The sequence below is a fragment of the Theropithecus gelada genome, chromosome 7b (assembly GCF_003255815.1).
Source record: "Theropithecus gelada isolate Dixy chromosome 7b, Tgel_1.0, whole genome shotgun sequence".
In the NCBI taxonomy this organism is placed as follows: domain Eukaryota; kingdom Metazoa; phylum Chordata; class Mammalia; order Primates; family Cercopithecidae; genus Theropithecus; species Theropithecus gelada.
The window spans coordinates 1,422,374-1,436,863 of NC_037675.1; the positions used below are offsets into that span (position 1 = coordinate 1,422,374).

The window sequence follows — 14,490 nt, forward strand, 5'->3', positions numbered from 1 at the left end:
TGTTTAAAAGGAAGGCTAGACTACGTTGGCACTGACATGCTTGCCTTTGTGTTCAGGTCTCTATCTTTCCCTCCTACATGCCCCACCTGGACTTCCAGTTCAGTTAATTCAGCATTCACAAGCAGGTGTGTCACTCAACATCAAGCGTGATTCAATTCAAATCACCAGAGATGTGAAGCCATTTGTGTAGTGCTCCAAAATCCCTCCGAGGACTCATTTCATAAAAATCTGGTTACTTCTGGCTAAGTGATATTTGAGTTTGAGTGCCCCAATAAATAAGCATCCATTTTTTCCCATTCAAGTTCGGAACCAGTGGAGAGATACAGATAGAAATGTCAGCTTGATCGTTGATAGAAACGGACTGCAAATACGGCTTGAGCTCTCAGTCAAAAGGTGTTGCTAAAGACTGCCAGCTTTCTACTCCCACAGAACTTGGGGGCCTACCCACCAAGGAAAAGCTTGATCCGTAGATTAGAAACCCTTAGCCAGGACCGATATCTCACACTGACTTGGGACAGAGAAAGAAGAAAGAGAGACAAAGCCCCAGTAATTGACCTTTTAAAATAAATTAGTTACAGCCAATTGAGAAAAGTGGCTAAAAATAAATCAATCTCATTTAAATGAGATCTTCAGATTCTCAGAATTTCCTTTTAATTCCTGTCATTTTTATTTGGGTCCATACCACCAATGAGGGAAATGTTTTTAAAATTTTTAATAAACATATAAAATGTCATGGTTAGTGACTGCCTGGGGCCAACACATAGTCAGTAAAAGAATTTACCAAGACAGTAATAAGTCTGGAAAGGCAGATTTATTTAAAGAAAAGGGGAGATACACTGCCAGCGAGCAATGGGCAATACAGCAGAGGGAAGGCTGTCTGCTGTCTGCAAAGAGGCAGGGACTGGAGGGGAGTTTTTTAGGTCGTGTTACTTGGGCTTAATGTTTGCAGACAGGATGCTAGGTGCAGGTGGGCTTTGATTGGGATGCTTGTAACAGGATGCTTGGGTGCTAGTGAGCCATTTGCAGTTGACCCTATTTCTCAGAACATTTGTTCCTCTCTACCCCCTACTTCTGTTTCTGCCAGCTAAGCTCATTTTTCAGTTTTCTTTCAACTCCTTAGGGCTCCACAAATTGCACATATTTATGGGGTACAACTTGATATTTCAATACATGTATACATTATATAATGAACAAATTAGGGTAATTAGCATGTTTACCACCTCAAAAATTTATCATTTCTTTGTGGTAGGAACACTGAAGATCCTCTCTTCTGGCTAAATTGAGATATACAATGTCTTACTGTTTACTATAGTTACTCTACTGTGCAATAGGATACCAAAAATCATCCTTCCTTCCTAGCTGTAACTTTCTTGACTAACCTCTCCCAATCTCTACCTGCCCCCGGCCCTCCCCAGTCTCTGGTAACCACTGTTCTATTGCCTACTTTCATGATATCAAGTTGTTTTTTTTTTTTTTGGATTCCACATATGAATGAGATTATGTGGTATTTGTCTTTCTCTGCCTGGATTATTTCACTTAACATAATATCCCCTAGATTCATCCATGTCACAAATGACAACATCTCCTTGTTTTTATGGCTGCATAGTATTTCATTGTGTATATATACCACATTTGCTTTCTCCATTCATTCATTGTTGGACACTTAAGTTGATTCCATTGAATAGTGCTAGAATAAACATGTGAGTGAGGATGTCTCTGTGATATACTGATTTCATTTCCTCTGAATATATACCTAGTAATAGGATTCTGGATCATATGGTAGTTCTATTTTTAATATTTTGAGGAACTCCATACTATTTTCCACAAACGATGAACTAATTTACATTCCCACTAATAGCATATAAGGGTTCCTTTTTCTCCACATCCTTGGAAACACTTGTGTCTTTTGTCTTTGTGATAATAATCATTTTAAGTGGAATGAGGTGATATAGTGGTTTTGATTTGTATTTCTCTGATGATTAGTGATGTTAAGCATTTTTCCATACACCTGGGTTGGTATTTATGTCTGCTATTGAGAAATGTTCATTAAGGCCTTTTGCCATTTTTAAATCAAATTATTTGTTCTGGGTTTTTTTGCTACTGAGTTGTTTGAATTCCTTATATATTCTACATATTATTTCCTTGTCCAGCTGTCTAGTTTGCAAATATTTTCTATAGGTTGTCTCTTTACTCTTGATTGTGTCTGTCCTTTGATGTACATGAGCTTTTTAGTTTAATATAATCCCATTTGTCTATTTTTGTTTTTATTGTCTGTGCTTTTGAGATCATATTTTAAAAATCCTTACCTAGTCCAATGTCATGAAGCATTTCCTTTGTTTTTGTCTATCAGTTTCATATTTTCAAGTCTTACATGTACATCTTCACTTCATTTTTAGTTGGATTTTGTACATGGTGAGAGATAGGGGTCCAGTTTTATTCTTCTGCATATAGATATCCAATTTTCCCCACACCATTTATTGAAGACACTGTCCTTTCCCCAGTGTGTATTCTTGGCACCCTTATTGAAAATCAGTTGGCTGTAGATATGTGGAATTATTTCTGGACTCTCTATTCTGTGCCATTGATCTGTGTGTATTTTTACACCAATGCCATGCTGTTTTAGTTACTATCACTTTCTCATGTCAGGTAGTGGTATGCCTCCAGTTTTGATTTTTGTGTGTTTGTTTGTTTTTAATCAAGATTGCTTTGGGTGTTCAGAGTCTTTTTGTGATTCTATACAAGTTTTAGGATTTTTTTTTTTTCTGTGAAGAATGTCACTGGAATTTTTGTTTTGTTTTGTTTTGTTTTGTTTTGTTTTGGAGATGGAGTCTCGCTCTGTCACCCAGGCTGGAGTGCAGTGGCGCAGTCTCGGCTCACTGCAAGCTCCGCCTCCCGGGTTCACGCCATTCTCCCGCCTCAGCCTCCCGAGTAGCTGGGACTACAGGTGCCCGCCACCACACCCAGCTAATCTTTTGTATTTTTTTTTTAGTAGAGACAGGGTTTCACCGTGTTAGCCAGGATGGTCTCGATCTCCTGACCTCGTGATCCGCCCGCCTCAGCCTCCCAAAGTGCTGGGATTACAGGCGTGAGCCACCGCGCAGAATTTTAACAGGGATTGTATTAAATCTGTGTATCACTTTGGATAGTAAGGACATTTTAACAATGTGAATTTTTCCAATCCATGAACACCTCTTTTTGCATCCTCTTTAATTTCTTTCATTAATGTTTTGTGTAGTTTATTTATTTATATATTGAGATGGAGTCTCGCACTGTCACCCAGGCTGGAGTGCAATGGCGCAATCTCAACTCACTGCAACCCCCACCTCCTGGGTTCAAGTGACTCTCCTGCCTCAGCTTCCCAAGTAGCTGGGATTACAGGTGCCTGCCACCATGCCCAGCTAAATTTTTGTATTTTTAGTAGAGACAGAGTTTCACAGTGTTGGCCAGGCTGGTCTCGAATTCCTGACCTCGTGATCCACCCACCTCAGCCTCCCAAAGTGCTGGGATTACAGACGTGAGCCACCACGCCTGGCCATTAATGTTTTATAATTTTTAATGTACAGATTTTTTACCTTCTTGGTTAAATTTACTCCTGAGTATATTACTTTTTGTAGCTATTATAAATGTAGCTATTGTAAATTCAAATGATTTCATTACATTTTTTATCTGTATTCTTCTGTATCTCGCAAGTTTCCCTAAAATCACTACTTTGATTTCTTTTTAAGGCATTTTGTAAGCTTCCTTTTCTTTGGGGTTTATTACTGGAGAATTACATTCATTTGAAGGTGTCATGTTTCTTTGCTTTCTCAAGTTTCTTGTGTATCTACTTTGTTTTGTTTTTTGCTTGTTTGTTTGGGATGGAATCTGGCTCTGTCACCCAGGCTGGAGAGCAGTGGTGTGATCTTAGCTCACTGAAACCTCTGCTTCTCAGGTTCAAGAGATTCTCCTGCCTCACCTCCCAAGTAGCTGGGATTACAAGTGTGTGCCACCACATCCAGCTGATTTTTGTATTTTTTGTAGAGATAGGGTTTCACCATGTTGGCTAGGCTGGTCTTAAACTCCTGACTTCAAGTTATCTGCCCGCCACAGCCTCCCAATGTGCTGGGATTACAGGCATGAGCCACCACACCTAGCCTTGTGCATCTACTTTGATATCTGTGCATCTGCTGAATCCGTTTCTGCTTCCAATTTTACAGAGTAGCTTTTATAAGGAAAGATTTTTTCCTACAGATGTGTCCTATGGTGTCAGTTGAGTAGTGTGAATTCACATTGGTTCTGGGTGGACACAGTAGTTGGGTCTCCATACAGCTTCATCAGGTATAATCCATGTAGTAATATCTGTGAGTGCCTCAATGGCCTAGACTGCAGGAGTTTAGGGCAGTAGTGGTGCAGCTTTGCCACAGAAAGGGCCACCAGGCTGGTTCTTAAGCTGGAGGTACATGCACAACTGTGCAGGATCACCTGTTCCTTGCAGGGAAGGGTGTCATGTGGACTTGGATGCAAGGGTCATCACCATTTCACTGGGCCTAGGTTCTAAACAGCTGGGGTTGTGGTGCTGCAGTCATCTGTGTGAGCATGTAAGAATGACAGTGGAGTCTCAGGGATGGGAAGATCAGTGGTTACTGTTCCCCAGAGCAGAGCACACTCTAGCAGTGGCTCCAGTTTCAAGGTGTCACTGTGCCATAACAGCCTGGGTCATGGGAGGTGGGCAGTGTACAATGTGAGCTCCTACTGTGAAACAATGCCGCTGTGGGAACTCCAGACAGCTCCCCCAAGGGCCTGTGAGGACTGCCACATTCACCTGTAGCAAGGACTACCTGTATCTGTACTGGTAACAGGGGCTGCTGGGGGCTCCCTGTTTACCTGACAGAGGAGATGTAGTAGTAGAGGCAGAGTACTTCACCCTCCTCTCTATGCTGCCATCCTGAGTTACTGTTTGCCACAGAGATTCTGCCATTCCCTTGCTATACTGCAGTGCTCTCCCTCAGATACTCTAGTCTAATTGTAGTTGTTTATTTGTTGTTTTGGTCTTTTTGTGTATGAGGAGGTAAGTGCCAAGTACCTCTAGTTAGCCTCTTACTGATAACCAGGAAATGTTTTGAATGGAAAATAGAATGGATTCTTTCTGGTGTTTATTTTTTATTTTCAATATTTTTTTTTTTTTTTGAGACAGAGTCTCACTCTGTTGCCCAGGCTGGAGTGCAGTGGTGTGATCTCGGCTCACTGCAACCTCCACCTCCCAGGTTCAAGCAATTCTCCTGCCTCAGCCTCCCAAGTAGCTAGGATTACAAGCACGCACCACCAAGCCCAGCTGTTTGTATTTTTAGTAGAGACAGGGTTTCACCATATTGGCCAGGTTGGTCTCGAACTTTTAACCTAAAGTGATCTGCCTGCCTTGGCCTCCCAAAGTGCTAGGATTACAGGCATGAGCCTTATTTTCAAATTTCTAAAGTAAGATATTTGAATTTTTATTTTTAGTGTTGACTGATGTAAAATAAGAGTAGGGTTTTGTATATTTCTGTGTGATTTGCTGATAAGTCACCTATAGTATTCCTTGACACTGAGGTAGAAATAGCAACAGACCAGTTCAAGTAAGTCTACTCTTCCTATGTGACCTTCAAAAAATAATTTTACCTTGCTCAGCCTCAGTCCTCTCACTTGCAAAAGAGAAATAACCGGACCTTGCCTGCCTAGAGACAGTGCGAAGGTCAGGTAAGATAATGAACATAAAAGCAGATATTATGTATTGTTTCTATGACTTCAGAAATTATTAAATACTTAACAAATTAGATCATGAATGTGATATGGCCTAAAAAGGTAGTATAAATGGAAGATATTTGATATACATAATCTGTTGTCAATTAAAGAAATACTTAAATTTTCCACAAAGGGTATTAAGAGACCATTCGTTTTAGAGTACACATTGGAATATTGTAACTTAAAACAAGAACATATTGTATTGGATAAAATATTTTTATTTTAGGACTTACATGATTGCTGCATGTCTTGTACCGAATGTTCTGCCCTTCACAATTCCTAAAGGAAAAAAGAAAGAAGAAAGAAGAAATCATGATTTCATAGAAGAGGCAGCATTTAAAAAAAAAAAAAATCAAATACAAGGCATTGGTTCCCTGTAAAACTTTCACTAGTGCACATTACCCCAAAGATTCAAAGTTTAATTCTAAGAAACTAATTTTCAAGGATTGGGGGCCAAGAAGTCTTGTGGAAGTGTCACATTAAATAAAGAATGAATTCTTTAGGTAATAGTAGTACTCACATGCAATTCTTACCCAAGGGCCCGTATAACCATTACAATTAATGTACAATATGTGTGTGTCTCATGTGTGAATATGTGTATTCTTTTCTATAATGAAAAGGGAAAAGCTACATGCAGAAGCATTTGTGTAGCATGTTTCAACTAGGACATTTCTCTTCCCTTACTGAAGCAACTCAAGTTAGCAGGGCACTCACTGTCTTCCTTTAATTAGTACAACAGTGTCTGTTAGAAATTTGCTTGAAGTAATGCTTCCTTTTTTTTTTTTTTTTTGAGACAGAGTCTTATTCTGTCTCCCAGGCTGAAGTGCAATGGCTTGATCTCAGCTCACTGCAACCTCCGTCTCCCAGGTTCAAGCAATTCTCCAGCCTCAGCCTCCAGAGTAGCTGGGATTGCATGCGCACACCCCCATACCTGGCTAATTTTTGTATTTTTAGTAGAGACGGGGTTACACCATGTTGGCTAGGCTGGTTTCGAACTCCTGGCCTCAAGTGATCCACCTGCCCCAGCCTCTCAAAGTGGGGGGATTACAGGCGTGAGCTACTGTACCCAGCCTATTTTATTTCAATCATTGACCTTACCAAATGGGATTATACAAAGTCATGTTGGAACAGCATTCTTGGGATGCTAATACTGGTAAGTTTGAGAATTTTCCAGGGATGACCACCACATAACCTATCTTCCCCCACAGCCACTAGCTCTAGGACCCCGCCACTCATTTTCCAGGCAGTTTTCCTTTGGGAGACTGGAATTCCATCCAACAGGTACTTCCCTTAGTCCAGTGCTTGTCCGTCTATATTTTACATAAAATCCTTAAAGATATCTAATCTATTCATGGCACTTTTCCCAATTTTTCAATGGAGTTACGTATTTTTTCCCTTTATGTTTTCCTGGTGAATTCAATGGCAAATTTGGAGCCAGGAAAGCTAAACACAGGCTTAAATAATCATTTTGAATTAAAAGTCAATAGATACTATTTCAATTGTTACTAAAATATTTATTTCTATGGGAACAAAATAATTTTAAAGTGGATAGGAGGTCATTTTTTTGCCACTATGATTTAAATATGAGCCTATATGAAATGATTGATAGAGTCAGCAATGTTAAACTCACTGCATATACTTTCTGATGCTTCCATTTTTCTTGATTACAAAAGGAATAAGTGGAAACCAGTAATGTGCAAGGAAGTATAGAGGTAGTCACTCAAAATCCTATCACCAAAAACTTTATTCTTTTGTCATTTAACCCTCCATTGTTTCTGCCATTTACAGGATTGAAAATCATACTGTTAGTTCATCCTAGTATTTGTTTTAATCTAATATTATAAGCATTTTCTCATTTCATTGATAATTCTTTGGAAAAATTATTTTAATGATTACATCACAGTCCATTATACAAACATTATTTTTGTAGCTGTAAATTTAAAACTTTTAAAATTGTGACAAAATACACATAACATAAAACTTACCATCCTAACCACTTTTAAGTGTGTGGTTCAGTGTTTAAGTATGTTCACATTGCTATGCCAATATTACCTTTTGTGATTACATTGCTTCTCTTTTTCCCTACTTAAAAACTGACATATATTAAAATTCTATTTGGTATGTATGCAATTTTAAGAGTTTTCACAAACCCATACAATTGTGTAACTACTACCACAAGGAATATTTGGAACAGTTCCATCACCCCAAAAATGCCCTCAGGTTGCCCCTGTATAGTCAGCCTCTTCCCCCACCCTCAGCTCCTGGCAACCACTGGTTGGTTTTGTCCCTATAATGTCTTTTCCAAAATGTTATATAAATGGAATCACACCATATGTAGCTTTTTGAGACTGGCTCTTTTTAGCATAATATATTTGAAAATCATTCTGTGGTTGCAGGTAGCTAGTTTGCACTTTTTTAATTGCTGAGTGGTATTCTATTGCACAAATGTACAACTGTTTATTCACTCACCAGGTAATATTTGAGTTGTTTTTAGTTTTGGGTAAGTATGAAAAAATGCTATAAACATTCACATGGAGGTTTTATGCTAACAAAGCTTTTCATTTCTCAGGTAAATACCTAGAAGTGGGATTTCTGAGTCCATTCTTTTTTATATAATATAAAATTTATTTGGTAAACATCTTTAGGTTTTCATTTTTGTCCATACATACAATACATATTTAGAAGTATTTTAAAACAAATCCCAGTCCTTTCATAATATGAATTTTTTCATGTATGAGTTTTTAACTCTTGGCTGGCTAAATATTATTTAATTAGTTGGATGTATGGCTGGCATATGAATAAATCTTTGCCTTTCATACAGGAAAGGCAATGCTGCATGATATGGTATTACTTCTTACATGATCCTTTTTTCTCAAAGCTGTAAACACACTTCATTGACCCTTGACATTTAGACTTGCAGAGGAGAAATATGATTATTCCTTTGCTTGTGTGTTTTATGTTTCTGCCTGAAAGGTTATAGTACTCTTGTTTTGTTGTGTTAGTATTTGATATAAAAGTTAAGTTATAATCAGGATGTATCCAGTCGTGTGTTTCATCAGTCTTTACTGAAAATGTTGAGCCTTTTTGAATGGAATACTCAAGGTCTTTATTTACAATGCTGCTGATTATTCTCAGATTATGATTTTGATTACTGCTCTTGTTCCATAAATGCCTATAATTGTGAGGTTGGAGCTCCCTCTCTCTGCATCTATTATTTCTTCATTAATCCATCTATGATTTCCTCATAGATAGATAGATAGATAGATAGATAGATAGATAGATAGATAGATATCTCATTTCATTGACCTTTTCTTGTGCTTATAAGAAATCTTCTACAGATATTCCTCCACACTACTGGTTTTAATTTTCTGTAGTGGTTATTTTCTATTTTACTGTGTCCAGTGAACTTTTAATATTAACTTCCACACTTTTTCCTTTGCAGTTTTTCTCAAACTCTCCCTCCTCCATTTCCATTTCATACCACCTTCACCTTAAACTTTCTGTTCCAACTGCAACTTGTACCCATTGTCTCCTCTCATCTTGTGTTTTTGAGGTGGTATAATCCCTAATTAGATTTAGAAGGCTTTGGGAGAAGGACATTTTGGAGTGAAAAGAACAGCATTATAGCTGCCTCCAAAAGCATCACCTAACTTGTAGTTAAATCATATTTAGGTAGATGTGCTTTCGTGATTTGTGGTTCAGAACATCTTCCCAGATTATCACAATGGGTTGGCTGTGTCTTAATATTTTGCAGCACTGCATATTTCTGTTTTTAAAATTTTGTCATAGGTATTTTATTCTTAAATTTATTAAAATCTTGCTAAGAGTACATCAAATTTTAATCATTCAAGCAGCACCAAACTGGGAGGCTGGTAGAAAAAAATATATTGGTGTGGAGAAGTCTTTCTCTTGGTCAAGGAGAAAATGACTCCATTCTACTGGGAAACAACAGCTACGCCTATGGAAAAGGTCATTCACTTACATGGCCCACTTCATTTTGCTTTTTATGTATGAACAAAAGAAGAAAATAAATAATAGGAAAAGTGAAGAAGTAATTGAAATTACTCTTTTATTTTGGAAAAGCCCCAGTTGAGGGAAGTTGCTAATAGATTAGTGAAGTGATAATCAAAAAGCTTTTTGTACCATGCTGACTTGCACCTCTAAAAAGCATTTGATGCTAATTTCAAAGGAACAAGCAAATTAGAGAGTCACAGGTTAAAAAAAATATTTGAATTGATGGGAATACTGGAATACAAAAATTGTTGAAACTTAATAAAAATGGCATTTTCTTTAAACATTTTCAGAAATAATTTTTAGATGCATTTTTAGTAGTTGCTTAATTTTAGTTATTTATATTAAAAACTGTTCTTGTAAAAAGAAACTTAAAACTAAAAGGTAAGGAAAGAATATATCAAAGGTATCTTATGGCTGTGTCTCAGGCCTTCAGTGTAGACCATGTGTATAGCAACGGCCTAAACTCCATTGCCACCTGCTGTGTCCTAATTGTAAGCTGAGTTTCCAGGAGTCACTAATTTGCATCTTGAGTGTTGAGCCTTAAAATATAAACCTAAAAAGTATGTACAACTCTACTACAAATCCCACTACAATTGCAGCATGGTGATATGAAAAAGAGAGCATTTTATGTCATGAATTTTCAAAACATAATGCACCATTTTAGACTCAGTCTTCCTTCAACAATGTCTTACAGTGATCCTACTATCTACCAGGATATGGATATAAAGATTCAGGGAGATTACTTCTCTATTTCCTTTATAAGTCAGTAGCAAGGTTTTTTTTTAAAAACCCAACCACCTGGTGACCATTTTTAACAATCTATTTTACTTTGTCCAACCTAATACATAGTAAACTCAGTGACTGGCCTCTATTGATGTGGCTTGCTTTGGTTACAATTTAGTATGAAAACGAATGACTACTTCACGAAACAGGCATAAAATGAAATGCAAGTTATTTTAAAGTTAAGGACATTGGAATCCTAATTCCCCAAGCAGGAACCTGCCAGCTTATTCTGGAATAATTCCTTTGGGCCAAAGCAACTAAGCTGCAGAAATATTACTTACAAGTTTTAAATTTCATTGTAATTAGTATATGCAAGAGCTAATGGTTATCAAGAGTATTTGAAAATTCAAGAGCATCATTTCACAATTATGTATTTTCTATCCATTACAACATTCATAACACCCTGTATTGAAGAGTTTTGAAGTCATAAATTTATGAATATATAAAAAACATATGTTGATTCCACATGAGGATATATTAAAAACATTAATAAAATTTCCCTGGAGTTCATAGCACTATAATTTATTATATTCATTTGATGATATATTGACTCAAATACTGGTGTCATAAAGCCTGAGAAGTATGTGTTTTGAAGAATAAAAATATATTAATTTTTAAAATAGTATTTAACTTAAACCTGTGTTTCCCATGATTGGCACTTAACTAGAATATCAAGTTACACACTTCTGCAAGAGAAAGAGACATTCTGGCTGGCATATGGTTTGCAGTGCAAAAGAACTGACTATTTAAAGTAATCAAATTCTGAAATAACTTTATCCACAAGAAATATATAAGCAAAATAGCTATATTTGCTATTTTCCTAAATCATGAATGCCCTAAATCATGAATTTGAAGAAGCACACTGATAAAAGGGAAGGCACTGAAATGCTTTCTAAAGCTTTAGGATGGCTTTCAGCGTGGTTTTATATGTAATCACCTCCATATTCCTCTTCCAAGAAAAACTGACCACAAGTATTCAATATTTATGAAGACTTAATAAGTCTCCAAGGCAGTTCAAGGATAAAGAGACCTGATAAGCATTCCAAGGGAAGTAGGTTTCCTTCTTTAAAATCCCAGAGTACTTCCAAAACGACAGTGAAAGTTCTTAACATGGGAATGGGTCAGGAATGATTAAAGTTTGCAGCTGCTTAAAATGTGGGGAGCAAGAATGAGTGAATTATTAAAGAACCTGCTACCATGCTTTTGAATTAAACTAATTTCATTATAGCCAGAAAGTGGTGTTACTGTCCCTGTTTCTTAGACATGGAAAAAGTGGGTGTGCCACAGGCCTGATCCTATGCCAGGAACCAAGCTGGGAGAGCACATGCAATGACATGCATTTATCTTATTTCTGAAATACCACAGAACCTATTATTCTCTCAATATATGCACACATATGCACAAATACATATATACATATTTGATTTAGGGTGTTTTCTACCCTCAGATACCTGTTTAAATTAGATGAGCTCAGGGACCAGGCAAATTTGGAGATTCTCAGGCCTAAAAGCAAATTTCAGAATGTAGGCTAAGGTTTGTGCAGAAATAGACTAAAGAATGCTATATTAGTCCTAAGAAATGAAAAAGTTAAGCAAATCCTACATCAGAAATAGGAGAGGTAACTGAGTAAATGGAATCATAATGTACAAAAAAAACTTCTGCAGTTTTTTTTTTTCTCTGAAAACTGTTTTTGAGACTATCCATGTTAACAGATGTAACTCTATAATTCATTCACTTTTAGAGATCTGTAGGAATCCCAGTTATAAATATACCAAATTTATTTATCAATTCTCTTTATTCTTCATTGATCAATTTTCCTAAATGTTGATGAAGATTATTCCAAATCTTCATTTGGAAGTTGGTTTCAAATTTTAAACTGCACCCACAGTTCTGCAATGAGCAATCTTATATCACCATGTTAGGCATATTTACACATTTCTCTGGGATATATACTTGAGCAGGGTTGTTCTGTTCCGGGTGTTTACAGCATCACTATTACCAGATATTGACAAATTGCTCTCTAACATGGGCATACCAATTTTCACCCTCATTACCAGTACAGGAAGGTTCCTATTTTTATACATCTAGGTCAATATTTCACATTTTAAAACTTTTTAATTTTTTCCCAATATGAAGAATGTGAAATATGTCATTTCATATTCTTTTTCTTTTTGGGGTAGACAGAGTCTTGCTGTCTCACCCAGGCTGGAGTGCAGTGGTGCAATCTCAGCTCACTGCAACCTCCTGGGCTCAAGTGATTCTTGTATTTCTGCTTTCCGAGTATCTGGGATTACAGGCATGTGCTACCACGTCAGGTTAATTTTTGTATTTTTTAGAAAAGGGGTTTCATCATGCTGGTCTCAAACTCCTGACCTCAAGTGATCCACCCATCGCAGCCTCCCAAAGTGCTGGGATTACAAGTGTAAGCCACCACACCCAATCTCATTTCATATGCTTTTGCAGGTTTTTGTCAGTGAAATTATTATTTTCATTTGTTTTTTACTATGCAGATTCATCTTCTGTGAATTTCCTGTTCATATTCTTTGCTCACTTTTCTACTAGGCTCTTTTTGCTTCTATTTTATTGGTAAGTAGAAGTTACTTAATATTTCAAATACTAGTCCTTTATTAGTTATATTCATTGTCAAGATTTTCTCCCACTCTATGGCTTGTCTTTTCTTTAGGTTTATATTTTTGTGATACAGATGTACATTTTTATTGTGCTTGAATTTATCTATATTTTCCTTTGTAACTCAAACTTTTTGCATCTTAGGGAATATTTTACTATCTAGAAATCACGAAGATAATCTTCTGTATTTCTTTATAAATGTTTCCAGACATTGCTTTTTACAAGTAGAGATTAATGCACTTGGAATTTATTCTTTACATGAATTGATATGTTCTAATATTTTCCTTTGACTATTGATAATCATATCTGAGCACCATGTATTGAATACCCCTCTTTCCTGCACTGATTTACAGGGCCACTTTCAATATGTACCAAACTTCCACATATGCATATATCTGTTTCTGGGCTCTCAATTTTGCCACACTTGCTATTCCTGCCTATGCCATTAGTATAGTTAAAAGAAACATTTTAATTGTCTGTGCAAGTCCCCTATTTTGTTCTTTTTCAAAATTATTTTCATTTCTTTGCACTCCTATATGATGCTTAGAATTGAAATTATGCTTATAGATTAACAAAGGGAAAAACTGGCATGTTTATGATGTTGAGATTTCCTATCTATGAACATATTGTATCTCTCCTTTTATTTAGGTAAGCTTCTAAATCTTCCATTAAAGTCTTACACATTTTTTATTGAATTTATTACAACATACCATATATTTTGCTAGTAGTGCCTTTTGAAATTTTACTTTCTACTTAGTTTTTGGTACCGTGTAAGAGCACAGTCATTTGTGCATTAATTTGTTTTCAGTAATCTTTATTGAATTATTTTATTAGTTTTATTATTTGATGTACAAGTACCTTGGATTTTTCTATCTGCACAATTTAGTAGTCTCTGAATAATGAGAGTTATCCTTCTATTTCATTTTTTTTTTCTAGCCTTACTACACTGACTAGGACCTCAAATACAATAATGAATACAAACAATGACAGTGGGCATTCTTATCTCTCACCTAATGTTAGGGAGAATGTGGTAACATTTTACTATCAAGATTATCTACTGTACATTAAGAGTGTATACCTTTATTCCTAGTTTGCTGATATTTTTCAATTAAGAATAAGTATTCATTTTATCAAGTGCTACTTTTGCATCAATATAGATAACTGTATGGCTTTTCTCTCGTATATCATCAATGTTTTGCCTCCTGGTGCTTACTCCTCCCAAGTATTTCCTTGTGTGTTACCAGTTTTAGGATTGCAAGTTTGTCAATTAGCATGGCTCTATTGACAGGAATCCTATGCAGCCGGTTG

General features: G+C 36.5%; 1 protein-coding gene across 1 annotated transcript in view; it reads right to left on the minus strand.

The window, feature by feature from the left end:
* The window catches only part of ADAMTSL3 (ADAMTS like 3), a 418,321-nt gene that overhangs the window by 257,179 nt on the left and 146,652 nt on the right, over positions 1-14,490 (minus strand). The window contains exon 5 of the mRNA XM_025392622.1: positions 5,991-6,036. Within this exon, the coding sequence (XP_025248407.1) occupies positions 5,991-6,036 (46 nt within the window). The remainder of the gene's footprint in view (positions 1-5,990; positions 6,037-14,490) is intronic.